The sequence below is a fragment of the Manacus candei genome, unplaced genomic scaffold (genome assembly GCF_025592945.1).
Source record: "Manacus candei isolate 608988 ecotype Guabito, Panama unplaced genomic scaffold, ASM2559294v1 h1tg000005l, whole genome shotgun sequence".
NCBI lineage: Eukaryota > Metazoa > Chordata > Aves > Passeriformes > Pipridae > Manacus > Manacus candei.
The window spans coordinates 15147913-15168126 of NW_026138053.1; the positions used below are offsets into that span (position 1 = coordinate 15147913).

A 20214-nucleotide genomic window follows, 5' to 3' on the forward strand; every position below is an offset into this window, starting at 1 on the left:
TCATGAAAGAAGAAGAAAACAGGAATGTTACAGAAGAGAATATAAGGATTGAAGATGGCATTACTACAAAGGCAATGGAGGTAAGCAAGTCAGGCAGTGAGACAGAGAAGTCAAATGGAAAGACATCTTTTCTATTAATAACTAAGAAGTAGAAGGATTAGTACTTTTACAAATATAAAACTGAGCTATTTTCCACCTAGTAAACTGGTTGCTGCAGAGAACCAGTGACTTTTCCAGAACAGAACAACAAAAAGTCACAGAGTAGAATGAGGATTTGTATGTACTCCTACATACAAATGTTAAGTCAGTTATTAAGCTATTCATGAGGTCACTGTAGAGAAGAAGGATACAGGGGTATTAAAGCATACTGAAAATTTTCTAGTTATGGAGGTATGCATAGTTTTTTGGTTCCTAAATTCTTTATCATCTTCATTGTAATAGTTTCAGTGACAGACTCCAAGGCACTTACAGTAACCTGAAAAAAATAAAGTGCAATCAAGTAAGGGACTACTTCCTAAAAACATATTTTTGAAAATATAAAAATGACAGAAGACATTTTAAATACTTTTTAGTATTCTTCTGTGTTTGGGATCTTATAGGAACATTTGGATCACATTTTCAAATTTTCTTTCATAGCTATAAAACCTTTAGTTCGACTTTTTGTTTGAATGCAATCCAGGACTGTCTCACACACAGCTCTTTCTAGAAACCCTGTATCAAACATTTTGAGATTTGTGATGAAACATTGAGACCCACCAAAAAATAAGGGGGAAAAATAGTGTATTTCCTAATGGCCAGGCAGAGCAAATAGTTTGTACCCTGCTATGATAGTTTATAGAAAACCACAGCGACGTGGATTTCTGTGAGGAAACAACCCAGCTCACTGCAATGGTTGATTTGTACGTTCATATTAATTATTTTTTAAATTGTATTAGTGATCAGCCATATAGTCAACGTTGATTCCCTGTCAGTGAACTGCGCAGCCGAGGGCACCGAGCGCTGAGGACAGGGCTCCCTGTAGGGGGACGGGGTGCACGGGGCTGCCCAGGCCATCTGAACATTTTCCGTGAGGACACGGGACCAGATCCCGGCGTTGGGAAACGCTGGCAACAAGCGCGGGACCCCTCGACGCAACAAGTGGGGTCCGGCGGCCGGGAACGGCCACGGCCTGAGGAACGCCCGGGGCGGGTCCGCCCCCGCCGCCCGCAGCGGCCTGGGCGCTGTCGTGTGTCCCCCCACCCCGCAGTCCCGAAGCGGGGCGCCCCTCGGGATTCGCGTGACGGACCCGGGATGCGGGTGCTGGACCCGCCGTGTGTATGACGGACCCCCCCGCCCCGGGCGGGGCAGGCTCGCACCGCCTCACGTGCCGGCTCGGGCCGGGCGGTTGAGGGCAAAAGCTTCACCGGCGCGCAAAGCGCATGCGCGAGCGGCCGGCGCGTGCGCGGTAGCGACGGCGGACGCGGAGCGGAGCCCGGCACTCGGCAACGCTCGGCGGTTCCCGTGCAGGCCAGGCCGCCATTTTCTCGCAGCCTCCCCGTGCGCGGCTCCTGTCCCGCTGCCCGCGCTCTGTCCTGCTCGGCAATGGACGGGTGAGTGGGGGCCGGGGCGTTGGGGGCGAGGGACTGCCGCGCTGCTGCTGCCGGTCGGTGCTGGGACCTGTCCCGGTGCCTCGCTGGCTGACGGCGGGCGTCTCTGAGGGTGTGGGGAGCGGCGGGCTGCCCGCCGCGGGACGGCTGGAGCCTGAGATCTCCGTGCAGGCTGGGAGCGGGGCAAGACGGGGCTCAGCGTCTCCGTAACCCCCCGGTAGGATCCCCCGCTCGAGTCGCCGACGGATTTGGGCCGCCCCCTGCTCAGTGCGGTGCCCGATACGGCGCGTCTCAACGTGAAGAGGCAGCGCGATCTACCCCCATCGGCCCCTCCAGAGCCTCTCGCTCCCTCTTGCTCTCCCGCCTATGCCTTGTCTCCCCCCGGGCGGGGGTGACGAGGGGCACGCTGCGGGGCTCGGGTTTGTTTTGGAGCTGGCTGGAGGGGAGGAGCGATACCAGCGGGAGCCAGATGTCGAGCTCTTTTGTTTTCAGAGACTGCCTAATAAGCCCTTTGGCTTCTCCCCTCCCCAGGTAGAAAGATGTCTTTGTGTATGCTATGGACTGGCTGTAAGAGCCAAAGAAGGGAAGGTTGGAAGGAGTCTACCATGCGGGACAGCGAGGGCTGGGGTGGGCAGGCACCACACACAAGGCCTGCTTTTTGTTGGATTTGGAAAATGGGGCTGCTGGTTGTAGCCCTCGTCAGTGTAAATACAACAACTTCTAGCTCACGCATTTCCTATTAAGTTGTTTACTCTACTTCAAACAGAGAAGCCATCTCTTTGGTATGCTTAAAGCATATAACCTTTCAACTGTGAGAGTTCTAAAGGCTTTTTATAGTTAATTGTGGTTATAATGTTAGGTTTTACAAATCCTGTCTGAGCAGTCTTGTCACTAATGAGTACTACATGGTGGAATGCTCTCATATATTCTTGTTTTCTTTTTTTTTTCTTCGTGTGGACTTAACGTTTTTGTTGGGATTGTGTTACACAGAGTGATGATGTCATAACCTCTAAGAAAAAGGTGGACCTTGACATACCTCTTGCAGAGTTTTGTATGGGTGTACCTCATTAGATTTCATATAAGTGTAACTGCCAATGCATTCCTTTTTTTTCCAAATTAATTTAAAAAAAAAATGTTTTTGTTGCTTTCTGGTTTAAGAAGATCTCTAGGGCAGGCTGTGTTGCTGAATTAGCTGTCTAGTTAGCAGAGATGTTTGAGAAAAGTTCTGTGCTTGCTTTCAAATTATTTTATTTCCGCCCTGTGGTCCACGTGTAGTCCGGAGACCCGAGTTTCCTAAAGAAATTTCCTGACAGTGCTGCACTGGAGTGATGTTTACTTGAAACTTTGTACTCTTTTGGAGAAACCTGTAGTCTGGGGGAGCGCAGTGGCTTTTGTAGGTTTCTTTTGTACTTCCCCTCAGTCCTGCTGTGTTCTTGGAACACAGTTTCTTGATCAGGAGAGTTGTTGGCTATTTGTTTCCTCGTTATTTTGTCATTGCAATACATTGAAAAGTTGAATTTGAAGATAAATTGGTTAACTTGTGTTCTTGTTTGTTTTTTTTTTTTACAGCATTGTCACTGATGTTGCAGTTGGTGTGAAGGTAGGATGTACACTTAACAAATAAGGGGGCAAACTGTTGATACAAAATTAACTACTTTGAGTATCAGTATTGCAAATTGGAAGATTTTAGCTAGTCATTGTGAGCTGATATCCAGTCAGCAGTATATGCTTTATTAACCAAAAATCCCCAGGGGTAAATCGAGGGCTCTACATAAAAGACCGTTCTAGGCACTGAACTGTACACAGTGGTTCTAGATTAATGTAGTGGTGTCAGCTTCTTATTTTAAAGTTTAGTTTTGCGTATTTTTTTTCAAACAACACTTTCTAATTGTTGCGTGGTGCCTGTAAAAGTCGTGTTTTCTTCTCTCCCTCCCCCTCCTTATTTAAAAACAGTTACCGCTGAAGTTAAAAAAGAAGTGACTGCCTGTAATAGGACTCAGAAATATGGAAGGTAGAATTTGTTATGTAGACACAGAAGCGGGTGTTTGCTTTGCTTTACTTTTTGTTTCTCAAGTTTGGTTATGAACTTATCTTTTTTTTAATAGCAAGGAAAAGGGTTGTTAATTTACTATTTATTTCAGTTTTTTTATTCAAATCTGTCTCAGGAATTAGATCTTTACTTCATAGTAGCAGACTAAGAAATAATGAGAAAGCAAAGATATATGAGACAAGGGAACTTTAATGAATGCTTGTGAGCAATTCTTTCAGTGGTAGGAACATAAAAGTTTACTAGTGCATACAGTTAACTCTTCACATGTGGTCAGGGACTTTTTAGCTTGTGTTACTTACCTAACTTTTCACCTGAAGCTGATCTGTGTTAACTGCTTGCTAAGTCAGGATTTGTCTAGTAAGGCTCAGGTGCGCAGATTCAGTATCAGTCCTGCTGGATTTGGACTAGTTCCTGCGTAATACAGCCAACCTATAGATACAGCAGCTGTTCTGTCAGATGTACCTGTATAATGTTCCTGAGCAGGCTTGCTTCTAGGAAGAGCTATAAGAAGTCAGTTATATGGTCTCTGGACCCATCTGGCTCCATATGTTCATGCAGTGTTGGAGACAGGCTTAAAATCACTCTCTGAGTCGTGAGTCAAGTGTAGTTATTAAAGCACTTCTGTGGGAGCTAATCACAATAGAAATATGAACTGGCATGATTGTTTCTTTGTTGCCTGGGAGGACTGATTAAAGTTTAAGAATGTATTTAGTAGTTTGGAGGAATACCTAAGGAAGTTCCAAGAGTTCCAAGTTTTTCTGAAGTAAACTGATCATTTGCTTTGAGGCAAAAAAAAAAAAAAAATCCATAATGGCCCTCAGTCCCATCTACTGAAGAAGCAGTTTCAGGTAAACCACGTATTACTTGAACCTTGGATTCTGACGTTCTCACTTCAGGAGAAGTAAATGGATTCAGTATTCCTTTCATTCTTTACTATGAGCAACTTGAGTGTTTATGAGAATTTGAGTGTTATGAAATATGTTGCAATTTTGGAACCATTCTTTCAGATACTAGCCAGACTGTGAAACGAAGACACTCCAGAGGACGTAACTGCTTCTTTCTGTTGATTATAGAAGTTATATTATGAGATTATAGAAGTTATATTATGAATATAAGAAAGAAAGAAAACCAGGTGTATTGAAGGCAGTAATTAAAATAAATACAAGGAAAGACACGGAAGTGTCAAAAAGTTGTGCTCTTTGCCTTGTAAAAATAGACTTGCTGTTCAGATTTTAAAAGAAAACAGTCCGTGCATGGAAGTAGTGGGAATAAATAAAGGTGATGATTTTCTGAAAAAGCTGTTAAATATGGGAGGAGTAAACTGGATTGTATTCTGGAGCTTCTCTAATTTTCTCAAGATACTAATAATGGAAAATGGAATTTCTTTCTAATTGATATATACAGTGTAGGTAGCAGTCTTAATGCCAGCTTCAGTCATTTTTTGTGGAAGGCCATGTGAAACATTTTTCCTTTTTGTTCTATTCACTGCCCTTGATGCACTGAAGTTTTAAAGTTGAGGAATGCTTTACTGTAGGTGTATATAAACAACTGGGATCATTCATCCGGCCTTTCCTTGGCTGTTATCTTTTCTTTGGAGTGCTATGGAAATGTGTAGACATTAAGTTTTGAATCTAAGGAATTGCATCAGCAGTTTTAATGCTATTCCAATGCTACTTTTGTTGTGGCTGGATAGGCATTGGAGGTGAGCAGGGATTTACCTGTGTGAAATCAACTTATCCAGGATATTAGTTTCAACCAATGCTTTCTTGAGATTTTTCACCTACAGTATATATGCTGGTCAGTTATACAGCATGTTGTGATATATTCAGTTACACTTAGAGAAATGAATTGTGATATAAGACTCTTCTGTTTGGAAAATTTGCTTTATTTTATCATCAGTCATGTCAGTACAAATTTGAAAATTTTATTAACTATTGTCTGGCTGGTTTCTCTCTTAAACAGAAAAGTGAACATGTTACTTATATTTTTAAACCCATTTGTAAAAGAGTAACAGGAGTTAACTACTGTAGTGTGGGTATTGTTTTTCAATTAAAAGAGGGCTTTTGAGCTTTGAGGACTTCATATGGGCAAGGCAAGTATATAGTAGAAAGAATACTTGCTTATAATGTTTTATTAAGAAATTTATATTCTCAGTTACCTGCAAGTGAAACTGATAAATTTGAAGCTATTGCCATTTATTTGTGCTGTACACTTGATTTAAGACATTTTTCTTCATCTGATGTTCAGTCTTCATTTTATTTACATGTTGAGTCACCAGAAAATAACACCAAAAGCGGATGAAAACATAAAACTTGGAATGAAGGTGAAAAAAAATGACAAATACTATTTGAAAACTTGGTTTGCATACAGTAAATGTGGGGATTTGTGCAACTCAAAATATGTAATGGGAGCACACTTCCTAGCTAAAATCTGTCAGAGGAGCAGCGTGCTTTAATTTCTGAAAGCATTAGAACATGTTAAAACCCAGTCATCTTGTAAATACATATGAAATAACTCTGATTTGGTCTGTAATGTCTTGTTTTGCTTACCTAGAATTCATGGAGGCAAAGAAGTGTCACTGCACACAGTTCACCCCTTACATTACTATTTACAAAGTAATGCAGAAAGAATGAACTTTAGTTCTGTCTGTTAGTTTGTGAACTCACATTGTATATAAGCAGTTTGTGTAAAGTGTACTTGAATAGAAGAGAGCTAAGAATTCCAGTAATGGTAGTATATTACATAGTTCAATTTTTTAAAAATTTCAGTTTCTTGAAGAAGTTCTATACATGTGATGGATTTCTTCATGCACATTTTTAAAAATTGCCATGTTATATGAAATGTTTGCATTTTTGTTTAAAAAAGGTACATCACAGTTGCTCTGCTCTTATTACATGAGATCCTTAGTTACTAAAAATAAAATGTCTTGCTAGTTAGCTACTAGTCTCAATCTTCTCACTGCTCACTAGCTGTATAGATTTTAGTATTTAATAATCAGCATCTAATAACTGTACTTTGAATTGCTCTCCTGTGTTCTCTTTGCAGTTACAATGCTTTAATCTTGTAAGTAAAGTGATTAGGTACTTGGAGTGGTAGAGCCATGTATGAAGTATATAATGTATCTCTTCTCTGGAGTAATTAAAAGACTCTGGAGGGGTGTAAAACACGATGTAAAGAATATATGTCACACAGGTACAGGGAATAACTTAAGTGAATTTTGGGTGCATGTTGAGGATGATCTCTTCTACTGTATTTCAGTGTGTGCCACTTCCCTCTAATGTATCATCTTTCTCCTGGATGACGTGTAACTGTGCAGTAAATGGGGCCTGAACAATTGAGTGACTCATTTTGTATATATGGAATGCATGTTTCAGAATGGCTGAGGTGTGCTTCTACCTGAGAGGAGAAAAGAAGCAGTCATTTCTTCATGGATGCGTTGTTTGGCTTCAGCATTTGGGAATTTTTGACGTTGTTGAGAATATTTTGGGCTATACTAGCCAAAAACAGAGAACTTCAGTTGCCAAGCATAGACAGCCCCAATTATAGCTAGGATGGAAAACTCATATTCCAATAAACATAATTTTGTAATGTTTAAAGATGTGGGGATGACCTTTTTCTCCCAAAGTCAGGGCATTAGCCTTTGCAGTGCCCTTAAGAAAAGAGGGAATAATTAATGTGTATTTAGTCGGTTATGTTAGGGATGGGTAGAAGATGCTCAAAAGCACTGTCCTAGTATTTTTTAAGTTTTCCAGACAGTAAGGGATCACAAAGTCCCCCTATTTCCTGGTTGCTGAAACTTAACATGGAGGAATATAGTAGTATGGGAGAAGGACAGCAGCTAAAACCAGGAGAGATAGGAACTGAGGGAGAGAGCACAAAGTAGCAATCTGTCAAGTACTCTTGAAGCATTGTCCACTTCGGTTTTTTTAACTCAAGTTCTAAGGGATAATCTCTTACAAAATTATAGAACACTGACCCTTTTTTGCTACTACTAACTGAGAGTTTCTTCATGGTGGAAACAAATACTGTGGGTACTTTGTGACTTATTTCATCTGTACACTGTATAATGAAAATTTGTATTGAAAAGTCAGAAATTCTAGCAAGTTGTCAGAAGACTAAATTTAAGAAGTGGAAAAATTTGTTTCAGTAGCTTGTTCCTTTCAGTTTTTTTCTGAAGTCTTTTGCCTTCGCTGTTGTCATTTTGGCTACTTAAAATGAAGGAAGTGGTAGGATAAAAAATTAATTCATTCTTACAGACAAATGCCATGTGATTGTCTGTTTTATTGTATTTAAAATATTAGAATTATAGTTTTGAGCTATATTTTCATATTTTCATAATTACTAGTAGATTAGACAAAGGCAGTGATTTGAGAAAAATGGACTGTTTATGAATTGGAGAAACTGTTTTGTGTTAGCTAGGATAATATTTCTAAACAACTTTTGTGTTGAATGATACTTAGTCGTGATAGTAGCAGTAGACAGCAAAAAAAGGTGTGGAACATTATAACAGTGAAGTAAGAATGGTGTGACCATGTTCAGAAGTTTAGAACTGGCTTCTGGATTTGTCTCTTCAGCAGTGGCATGTCCTTAGTGACAAAAAATAACTTCCTACAGTGAAAGATATTTACTCTCTTTGTAGCAGTAACTTTTATAAATTGACCCTGTTTGAAGTGGCTTTTGTATTTATTCTCAGAACAGTTTACTCCAATTCTTTTTTCTTTGTACCTTTTTTTTTTTTTAATGCTCATTCTACCACTGTAATATATGTGAAAAAATAAGGAGAGCTGAAAGGGGAAGGAAAGGAAGAATGTTGAAAATTAGTTTGTGCTCTGTAGTAAGTATGCATCAATGTAAGGAAGATTTACTGTATCTATTTGATGTGTTTTAATGTCTGTCACTAATTGGAAATCACCTATTCTTTATTTGTAACAGAACACTTATGTTTGCATCTTAATGGGGGAGTTGTACAAAGAGAAATGCTTTGGGATGGTCCTGTGCAGGGCCAGGAGTCAGAATCCGTGATCCTTGTGGGTCCCTTCCAGCTCGGCATATTCTATGGTTCTATGATCTGAAAAATATGAGCTTATACCAGCATGAAAACACCTTTCCCATTTCTTAAAGCTTTGAGCCATGTTTTCACAAGCAAATCAAGCTTCATTCCAGTTTTTTCTGTCACTGTAATACTTGAGCAACAGATGTTTAGGTAGCCAATTCACAGACCTCTCTTGGGAACTTAACCAGGATAAAGCTAAGCTGACACAATAGTGAGTTACATCTTTTTACTCAGATTTGTACCAAAGCGTGCGGTTGCATGAGTGCTTGTAGCAATATAGAATTGGGAAGGACGGAATGCGAACAAGTGCTGGGGCAAGGGGGAAGGTAGGATTGCTGCATTTGATGGTAGTTGGTTCAAATGAGGCTGTGGTTTCACAAGCTGTTAATGGGACTGTGATGTTTGATTTAGAGGTTTGGGTGTTTTTTTATAGCTGCAAGTACATACAGCTGTATTTAGCTTTTCATAAAATCAGTTCTATAAATGTTTAACATGAGTATTGAGTTACAGACAAACTAGCACTAGTGCTTTTAATTTATTATTGGAAATAGCAGATAATTTAGTAGGAAATACCTTCCATGTTGATCCCACGTTGAGGTGTAGAAACAGCTACTCAAGGACCAAATCTGTACATCTGGGTGCCGTGATTCTCTATCTGGAAAGCAGAGAACATCCAGATCATAGCTCTAGTAAGTTGTTCTCACCTATTCTAATTTACTACCAGTAATGTACAGCTGTTTGAGAGTAACGCTTTGTTTCCTGGTAAAAGTGGAATAGAAAGTCTGAAATGCTGGAATAAATGATCTTGTTAGCGTACTTTCTCCTTGATCTTTGAAGTGTCGATTCATTTGAAACAAGGTTCTTGCCTGGCGTCTTTCCTTACAATTGAAAGTTTGGAGGTTTCCAGATGGGGCTGTGTGACATGGTACAAGTGGAGATTTAATTCTTTACTCTTTGGCTTTTTGGTTTAATAGTCCATCTTGATCTTTTGGTGCTTTGAGAAATTTGGCTCTTTTCAGGGGAGTTGAGAATTGTCTCCTTTCCATCTTAAAGACTTTTCAAATTCTGTTGATTGCTCTCAATTCCTACAAACTTTTAATGTTTTTATGAATGAGGTACATAGCATATACTATGTGAATAGTTGCAAGAATAAAAGCTTAATTTTCTCCTAGATCCTTTCTTACTGAAAAACTGAGAGTGTTAAAATGGCAAAGTTAGTTGTTTGGCTGTGTGAACAATATATGCTTGGCTGAGAAGAGTATGGAAAAGAATTGAAGTAGGGTGAAAAAGTAAATATATGGAGAGCAGTAAGTATGGAAAGGTGGTTATATTGTATCCAGTTAACATTTGGATTTTCATTCAGTATTAAGTTACAAGTGAGTTATTAAGCACCCATGGAGTGCATGACCTTATTTGATAAGATTTCATGCTAATATATTTAAATAGTGTAACCTTTAAAAAAAAATCAAGTAGGTGTACTCCTTTCGTGTAAGCTTCTGGTGAAGTGATAACAAGCTTAAAGTTTAAACAGTGTGTAAAGTATTTATGAACCTGCATGGAGTTTCTTTTGGATTGTGCATTTGGACTTGGCTTGTCTTGTCCTGAACGGGTCTTCTGTGATCCTGTACATATGAGAGGTGCAACAAATTTTTTAGGGTAATCTATATTAGTACATGTAGTCAGAGCATAAGGCAGATCAGGTGTTTCTTCTTCACCAAAGAGTATGTGAGGATACATTTATGCAGGGATTCATTAAAAATATATCGTGTTAAAAATGAAGCATTCGTTGAATTCTGATCCATCACACATGTAAACTCAACGAAGTTTATAAATGTTGTGTTGGGGGGTTTAAAATGTGTTGTTCTGTTGTTTCCAACGTCCAGTCCCTAAAGTTAATTCAGATACTAAAGTAGTGTGTTTGCAGGTGTGTATCTGTTAGAGGGGAATGCTTAATGTCTTGGTTGAAATTGTCATGTCCTTTTATTCCTTTCCCATACTATCAGGTTTCTGGCTCGCTCTTAAATTGTTCCCAGATATTGTTAGAAGTGAAGTATTTTACAGTGCTGTTGGATTTTCTTAAATCATGAGATCTGTCTCCTGGCTTGTCATACCCCTTGGGAAATTTGTACCTGTAGGCTGAGAATGACTGTGGTAAATGTGCAGTGCAACTAAAGTTTTCCTATTTTTCTTTCAGCTGGGGGAGAAGGGAGAGAGAGGGAAATGGGGAGGGCAGAAGCATCATGTGTTTTGAGAAAGGTTTTTAATATCAACAAATTTGAATGCCACAAATGAGAGGATTTATCAGAAAATGTATTTTTCAATATCTTTGAGTGTCGTCTTTATATTTTCCAGTGCAAATTTCAGAAGTTATTTTAGATGATACTGTTGACTTCTTAACAAAGTGCAGTTTTGTCACTTTTTTACTGTTTCTAATAGTATTGGTTTAGTGTTCTTGTAGTATTGTAGTGCTTCTACACATATTTGTAATATGCCTTCTGTAATACACTGCTGTGTTAGGTTCAGCCATAACTGCTGATCCGTCTCCATAGCCCTGAATTATTGGGAAAGTAGCTCATGTTTCTTGGTCATAAACAGTTTTCAAAAAGTACTTGCATGCATAAAAGACTAAATCGCTTTAGTAACTCTCAAGCCAAAGTTGTTACTCTCTGGTTGTACCTTGGATGTAATAAAATCTGGGCAATGTCTGAAATATTTAAAACCCTATCTGGCATGTGAGGACAATAGTTGGCAAAGACTTCTATATAGTATAATTTTGATTAGCCTGGAAGGATAGTATGCCTGTAATGACTTCCTGAAATTACATAGCTACTTAATATAACCTGTGATAGCATGAAGCTTTATAGTGGTCTCTTCGGGGCGGGGGGCAAAATCTGAAATCCTTCTATGTAAATCCAGCTTGTGTAGTGAGGGATTTTGGGTTAGCTATGACTATTAAAGCAAGGAGCTGGGAGAATAATTTGCTAAGCTAGGGGCTTCTTTTTCTTTGTATACTTGATTTTGTAAATTCTAGAAGTGACAGCATATACAATAACTATTCATTTAGGGAAATCAACTAAAATGCCGAAGTGGTATCTTCAATTTACAGTATATAAAATAATTTTTGTATATACAATTTTGCATTTTAACTATGTATTAAAAGTGTGAGCTGGTGTATTTTTTATCTTTTTTTGAAAGTGAGTCCTGCATGTCAGTTTTACATAATTCCATTGATTGAAGCTATACATTAACATGATGTTTTCACACCACGGATGGAAATGCCCTCATGGGGGCAAGGGTGTGATAACATGAGCTTCGTTGAAAGGACAGTATTGACTGCAGTAAATTCAAGGTTCACTCACTGCAAGATGTTAGTTTGGCAATTCCCTTGAGATTTTTTTTTTGTACTAGTATTTTTGCAGATGCTGGTTTCATAAAGAAATGTTCTAAATATCTCTGATAAGAGTAGTTAGTGGTTAGCTTTTATGGAAGATTAATGTAGATTAATCTTCTTAACATTCGTAGGAATAGAAGCAAGGCAGTGAAAACTTGTACTGTTGAGGACTGCATGTCAGAAGATGACCTATTAATAGTGTAATAGCAGTTTGTACTTCTTATTTTGTCCTTTATAATCTCCTTGCCTCATGCTAAAATGGATATTCAATTAGTCTCTATCATGTTGCTATTACAGTAACATTTCTTTGCAGTCTGTGATGAAATAAAATCATTGTGGTGGTTTTTGTTTGTTTGTTATTTTAACTTGGATGTGAATGTTTCTGCCATCTATGTGTTCGTGATCTTCAGTATTGTTACACAACCTCAAGCTTGCTTTGATTCTTTAAACTCAGCAGTTTGCACAGATGGGGGGAAAAATGAAGTGAACATTGCTCTTGAATCTTCCATTCTTCTTGAATCTGATTCACTATGCTCTTCGAAAATCTGACTTTAGTTTCCTTAACCTCTGAAACACTCAATACAATTACCTAATTTAGTTTAAAGGGTTCTTTGTTTTGCATGATTTAACTAGCAGAACCGCTGTGCTTGAAAATAAGACTAATTAAATATTCAGGATGCTTCGAAAATTACTTATAGTTCTTGAAATTTGTAGCAGAGTTATGTCTGTGACATAGCAGAGTTATGAAAAGCTTTGCTCTTGGAGCAAGATGCCAGTCCTTTGTGTCTTAGCACCCTCTGAGAGAAGATGCACATAAAACCAAATCCAGGCACCCCAAAGAACAAATTGAATAAAATCTCATCTCTGCTGAATAAATGTAAGTAAAATAAGTATTTATGTCTGTGTAATTCAGGAAACGCTTGTGTCATGTAGTAGTGCCAGTCTAAGAGCACACATTGGCTTACTTGGGATACTTATATTAAATTGCTTTATTAGAAAACCAGCATCTTCAGATAACCCTTTTGAAGTAAATCACAATTACCAGGCAGTTACTGGTTTTGATTTTGTAATTTAATCATTCTGTGTCCAAGTACATCATGTGTCTTTTGCTGCATAGCTGGTTTTAAAGTTACACATTGAATGAAGTATAGAGCTGACTAGGCTGCTTAAGAAGCAATTAGGAAAAACAGGCATGTATATCTAGTAAAGATGATTACTCACACGATAAGAGAGATCTTTGACCGAAAGGTTGACAAGTATGTATGGGAGTGAGTTAGCAGAGGGTTGCTGTACATTTGTGATTTCATGGGGGGCTGGAAGAACATTCCACATATGAATCCGTTCATTTGTGAATCAGACTTTTGAACACTAATTTATGCGGATAAGACAAGTGTAGAATTATGATACAGGCCAATGTAAGAACTTCATATTTATTTATTTATTCTTCTGAAGCAAAAATGTTAAAACTTTCAAGTGCAATGCTAGAATCTTGTGATTGACTGTGAAGGTATTCATGAAATGTAAAATGATATGTTTGAAAATGAAGAGAGAACTGTTCATGAAACACAAATACAGTAACTGAATATCCACTCTATTGAGTAATTTGTGCTTTTTGAAAGCCTGATTTACTAGGAGCCAGAAGTGTATGCAGTCACACTCGCGTTCTTTCATTCAGCAGTTGCTCTTGTAAGTAACTTTCTGAAGCTGAAGACAACTCAAATTTGAGATATTTCAGAATTGTAAAGTTCCTGCATGTTCTGGGAAGAGCATTAATTTGGTACTGGGGCTGCTTCAGCTGTTTATGTAGTAACTGCTGTACCATTGCAAATTAATGTCTGTCATATTGAGGGGAAAAAAATGCTGCTGAATTATGTTAAGCAGCTTGACTGTGAACAGATTCAGTCTCTGCTGCTACTTCTGCCTCTTGAGTTGAGCTGTCCAGGCTGCAGACAGGGGCTTGCAGGCAAGGCTAGGTGGGTAGCTGCAAGCAGAAAAAACTGCTGTTACCACTCAGTAAGCTAGTGCTGCTAGTAATCTTGAACATTACGTTAGAAAATAGAACATTAAAGAGAAAGAAGGAATATCTATGTTTCAGCTCACAGTGGGTGCCCCTGTTAGTGTATTGTATTTATGGTAGAAAGCAATGTGGTTTGAATAACAGAGAGTTTCTATAACTTCCCTATCTTGCTTCTCAGCTTTGTCTAGCTAAATTTTTCCTTGGTTATATCTGATTAAAAATGCATCCTTATATTGAAAAGGACAAGCCTTAGTCCTTCTCATGGTCCTACCTAATCTTGGTATTAGGTACGATGCAATTTTAAAGGAACTCTGTTGCTGATCTGATAGGCACGGCTTTGTTACTTGCTACGTACCCTTAAGAGCTTAGAGCATTCAATAAATTGCATAAAGATTCTGATGTTGAAAACTACATAAACTTTAATGGCTCTATGTGTGCATATACCTATATAAACTTTAACATACTGTTCTGTGTGTGGACACAGTGCAATATGATAAAATGGTAAAGGTTTGGTTTTTATACGTCTTTCAGTTGTACTGTCTAGAAAGGTGATAGCTTCAGATTAATTTATTGTGCATTATTGAGGTGCTCTGTAAAACATATTCACTAACTAGTCATGATTCTGTTGTAGTATCCACAACAGAGGTGAAAATATTTATTTTTATAAAGATGGGTAGTAACTTGTTTTCTTTCATCATTTCCATTTTAGCTGTGATCTGGATTAGTCTTAAGGGTGCTGTGGAAATACTTTTTAAGTGGGGATAGAACCTACAAGAAATTAAAGATAATATTCAAAGGATGCTTTAAATTTTTTTTTATTGAAAGATCATGTAAATATTTTGTAGGCTTTTTGGGAGGTTAAGTCTTGAGGGATGAAGGGGGCTGGGTGGTAAAAGAAAAAAAAAAAGGAAAGAAAAAGGTGTGAAAAGCATAAGTCTCTTCAGTTACATCAAATGCCCATCTTGCAAATAATTTGAGAAGAAAGGCTTATCTTGTGTGTTTTCAGTATAAACCCTCCTCTGATTTTTGCAGACCACTTTCAAGTCATTCATTAATTGATATTTGTCATGTTTCAAGAATTACAATGAAGATGTAATTCTCTGCCCTAAATTGTGTTTTGCAGTAGAAATGGATGTCCCCCAAATGAAAATTGATCATTTCCTGTGAAGACAAATCTTTTTTTTTTTAAATAGGGGTGTCAGAATTGAGCTAAACTCCATATTTCGATTTGTATAGATTTCCTTTGTAGTTTCAGCTAGATATAATAATTTAATATATATGTGTATTAAAGTATAAAACTATGAGTTAATTTAAATGTTATTGAAATAGACTATATTTAATCATAATAATAATTTAGTTTGAAATGCTGGACAGAATTATTGTTCAGCAGTTCTCATTGTGTCTAGAGATGGCTTCATTTCAGTGGTGGGTTAAACAACTGTGCTTAAGCTGCTCTCATTTCAGATTGCCATGTAAATATACCGTTTTACTTAGATTTCAAGTTGTTGCACTTATCTGAAAAGAGGAAGTATCATCTTTAAAAATCACAAAATAGAGGAAAAAAAATCTCTTACTGTCTCTTTCTTTTTAGAGAGGATCTGACGAACTTCTTTCAGGCAGTGTACTCAATAGCCCGAACTCTAACATGAGCAGCATGGTAGTTACTGGTAAGTGATGCCCTTTCAAAGGAGAAATCTATGATTTATACTTGGACTCATTTCCTTTTTACAAGGGGAGAACACTGAAACAAGAATCTGTCGTGCTATAGAGGGATAAACTGTTGGCATGTATTAGACTATAGTGACCTTATATATACACAAACCTTGGGTGTCTGAGAAGAATAATCCCATAAAACAGTAGGCAACTTTGAGATGTCTGTGCACTAAATTGTTGGTGAGTGATGGGATGAAAAATTACACTTGTCTTGTACAGCTGCTTTTAAAATAAGGAATCCCAAGTGCCAAGCAAAGGTAAACAGCTTAACTCCTCTGTAGCATCAACTTTTTCACACTTAGACACCTGCAAGTCTGGGCATTACAGGGAAGAGCACTGTGCCAGTTTCGTACTACAGTATGGATTCAGGAGAGCAGAGTTTTCCTCTGTTCTGATTGACTGCTAAAGCAGGAAGCTTCACTTTGCTCCTATAGTTTGAGATTGCAGTGGTGAATGTCAGTGCAAAGTGAGTGTGGTTATTCTTTAATCAAATTTCTAGTGATGCCAGATAGGTTTTTGGCACTTACTAAAATGTCTTCTTTTGCAGTTGATGCTCCTGTATGTTGAATGTGCATTGAATTCCCTTGGAAAGCTTATTTTAGAGGTCTTGCCTTTTTTTTTTTTTTTCATCTTGTCAGTTGTTTTTTTGTGTTTGGTTTGTTGGTTTTTTTTTTTCCTTAGAGATGTGGAGGAATTGATTCATGGTATCAGAGGGTTGCTGGGTTTTCCAATTAGTTGCCTGGTTCACTGCTTTACTGTGCCTTATTTTCTGTATTTATGTACTGAGCACTATAATCACTGATTTTAGTAGCAGACTCTTTCCATTTAATCTATTAGTAAGAGATTGGGATTCAGGATGCAATTTCCTGTTATATTTGGGGTGCTGTGGTAGCAGCTGTTGCCAGAATGGGTAGCTCTATGCTTTCTCATCCTATATCCTTAGCACAAGCAGAAAAAAACCTCACCCAACTTCACATGTTTCTGCTATACTCTCTTCTGTTTGAGTGCTAATAAACTTGCAGAATAAGCTAATCCAGCATTTAACTATACTAACAAAATGATGTTTTCCCTTGGAGCAGTCATGTGCTTGCACATGGATCAGTCATGTGATTGCACAGTTGCTAAACACAGTGCAGTGTTGGGAGGAGGAAGAGAACCACTTCCATTGGCAATTTTGTAATTAGAGGTGAAAAGGTGATGATACTTTGGAATAGATCAAAAGTGCAGTGTAGTGCATTCATAGCCATTTTGAACCACCAGAACATTTGTTTTTCTTTCTTTCTTCTGGTTCTGGAAGAGGTCCCTCTTGTTTTCATTTTCTTGATGTCCTCTGCAGTCCTGGATATTAATTAGTGCTTCAGCAATTTTCTTAACTTAAATGAGAAGCTAGAATGAAAAGGAGTTCAAGTTGTATGTGTAAGAGTTCGGATTTGGGCAGTGGGAGGGGGAGGGAGAGCACTGTTACGAGGACAAAGTTCTAAATATTACATAATTTTCCACATATATTTTCAGAAAAACTTTTAGTTCAGGAAAACTAAATGCAACTTAATTTATCAAAGGAAAAAAGGCTAAAGGAAAATAATTGAATTATTATAATTTTGAGTTTTCAGGAGAAAAAGTGCAGAAACTTGTCTAAGCAGCCTTTACATAGAAATTCTTCTCTTTGTGAAAAGTTCTTAAAATGGAAAAGGCTGTTTTGATCTCATGAGGCTAACTTGGGAGTTTGATGTATTTAACAAATACAGATGTTCATTCCCATCTTGTTTTTATTTCCACCCATTTTAAGCTGATTTAGGGTTTGGGTTTTATTCTTGTGAGTTTCTTTGTTGTATGGGTGTTTTGGGTTTTTGTGTGTGTGTTCCTTTTTTTGTGTGTGTGTTTTGTTTGGGTTTTTTTTGTTGTTTTTGCATCCAGAACCATGAGTGACTTCTCAAGAAACGGTCTCATTAGCAAGCGGCAGCGGCCAGAGCAGTGACCTGGCTCCTGTAGTAGCAGTTGATTGTTGTAAAAGGTTTCGTTTAAGTTGTGTAGTACATAAAGGAGGTTGGCGGAAAAATAATCACAAACAAACAAAACCCCACACTCTGAATACAGTCCTGTAATTCAAATAATTCTCCACAGAGGTCAGTGGAAAGGGGACTAGTTTGTTTGGAGATTTTTTTTTTTAAAACAGTTTCTTGTTATTGTATTCAAATTTAACTTCTGCCTACCTTTTTTAAATAGCATAAAAAACCCTGTAGAGTAGGATAAATCCACAGTTCAGTATTATTTCTGAATATATCCTCCTGTAGCTGTCTGGTTTATTGTGGACCTGGAAGTACTTTTTCCAGACTTGCACAGTTTACAAGTTCAGATTGTAAACTCAGAATTAATTAGATCTGAAATGGAAACTCGTGAGTTAATTTTTCTGTCACCACCTCCTGAAACCCAATGAGTTCAAATGTTCTTTATGTCTGAATTGATGTCCTCCTTTTGCTTCAGTTCTGTTATTACTGTTCTCTTCAGAAGAATTTAAAACTACTGTGAATAGAGTTTATTTTGCTGTAGACAAGGCATAGTAGTGAGGAATCTTTCTCAGATTTTCTAGGGCTTAAGAGATCTGTGATCACTTATTAAGTTCTGTGTAAATGAGACACATTGTAGAAATCGACCTATTCTGTAGCTCTTAAAACTGATATGCCTTTTAGGGCTAATGCCCTTTCATTCTTAGAGTTTGGAGGTGTCATGATTTTATCAGACCTGGCCATTGTTTTCTGATGTATCTAGAAACCTATTCTGGTTTTGACCTTGATATTTCCAGTATCTGATCCCATGATATTTTTTCAAGCAGATACAGAGATCAACAGAAGAAAGAGACAGTTTGTAATCCTCTGAGCCTCATTGGTAAAAGTATACACAATCAAAAAACCAGTTGTCGCTAGTAGTGCCCTAGCAGGGCAGAACTTAGAGCAAAACCTTGTCAATCACAGCCTCATTTCTTTCTAAGTCTGTGCTATAGAAACATTAACCTAAACCAAAATGCTTAAGTTATAAAACAAACGTAACTTTTTATGGAAGTGTGTGGTTTTGGTAGAACTGAGGGCTGTGTCATTATGGGTGAGACTGAAGATGAGTTTTTAAAAACCAACTTCCTACCCTTTTATCATGGTAACTGTTCCATTAGTGGTTTTTTGTATTCAGCTACCATTCAGTCAGAATACTGTAGTACTTTAATGCTTTTATGAATACTCTTACTCTAATTGTGAAATATGTGAAATTGGTGGGCAAACATTTCATTTGTGTTCTTATTGATTATTTGAACCACTCATAATTTTATAAACAATATGAAATAAGGAAAAGCCTACTCTGTTGGACATGGCTCAAAATCCAAGGCTTGATCCTTGGGCATTTCCTAAGCATTTGTGTCATCAGTATCCACCTTCAAGACCGTACAGGTAAGAGAAGATTGACAATATGTTGTATTAACATTCACTACAAGTGAAGTTACTGTTAGGTACCTTCTGTGTCTTTTGCATAGTGCAGCCTTAAAAGAAAGACTGTGATGAGTGTGACTCCTGTGTGAGTTCTTTTATCACTTAATTCAGAACCGTTGTATCTCCTGAACATAATTTGATTCCTGTCATTGTGGAATTGTGGAATTTCAGATAAGCATTTGTATTAAAATATACAAGATTTATTTTTTTTCCTAAACTGGTTTGAATAGTATGGCAGAACAGCAGTCTGTGAACATTGAGGGAAGGATCCCATCTACTAGATTAGAATTTGTAGCTAGGGAAGACAGCCTGTAAAGTTCCAGGTCAGCAAATAGCCAAGCTTTTCTAAGAAGTTCTTTTTTTATGTTAGATGTTTAAGTTTCTGACCTTTTTGACACCAGCTGACACTAATATGTTGAAGTTGTACTGTCGGAACTACAGGCCTTCTGCTACTGCTTGAACTACTACTAGTGTATTCCTTTAGCTTTTCTGAAAAATATTTTTAAAGTTTATTTGTATTTTCTATCTTTATCTTGCTTGATTCTGATCTCTTTGTAGAGCATAACCTTGTCATAAAGATCTGTGAGTTAATTTTTTTCATGTTGGTGCACAATGACTGGAAAGGCTGTTTGGGTAAACTAAAATGATTTGGTAACAGGATTCTGAGAAACCAGAGCTGAAACCAGGATATTTAAAAAATATTTTTGACTCTGGATGTTTTTGAAGACATTAGTAATGCACATTGTAAATGATTGTACATAAATAACTTTTTTACCTTTCAGTGCTTATGTTCAGTAAATACATAACTGCAGTTGTTTATTCTGCAGCTTTTAAATTAAAGAAAAAAGTCCCTTCTCTTTAAGAACTACAAAAGGTGTTTCCTCTGTAATGGGTTGCTTTTATGCTGAACTTGTGAGGCTTTTGCTGTTCA

General features: G+C 37.7%; 1 protein-coding gene across 9 annotated transcripts in view; it reads left to right on the forward strand.

The window, feature by feature from the left end:
* The first annotated feature begins 1354 nt into the window (after positions 1-1354).
* The window catches only part of PTBP2 (polypyrimidine tract binding protein 2), a 49429-nt gene continuing 30569 nt past the window's right edge, over positions 1355-20214 (forward strand). The window contains exons 1-3 of one of the 9 annotated variants that reach the window (XM_051803448.1): positions 1358-1589; positions 3156-3186; positions 15689-15764. In XM_051803448.1, coding sequence (XP_051659408.1) covers positions 1582-1589; positions 3156-3186; positions 15689-15764 — 115 coding nt within the window. In that variant the 5' untranslated portion in view covers positions 1358-1581. Of the gene's footprint in view, positions 1590-3155; positions 3187-15688; positions 15765-20214 lie in introns of those variants that run through there. The other 8 variants (XM_051803458.1, XM_051803476.1, XM_051803467.1 and 5 more) reach the window with 8 other exon arrangements.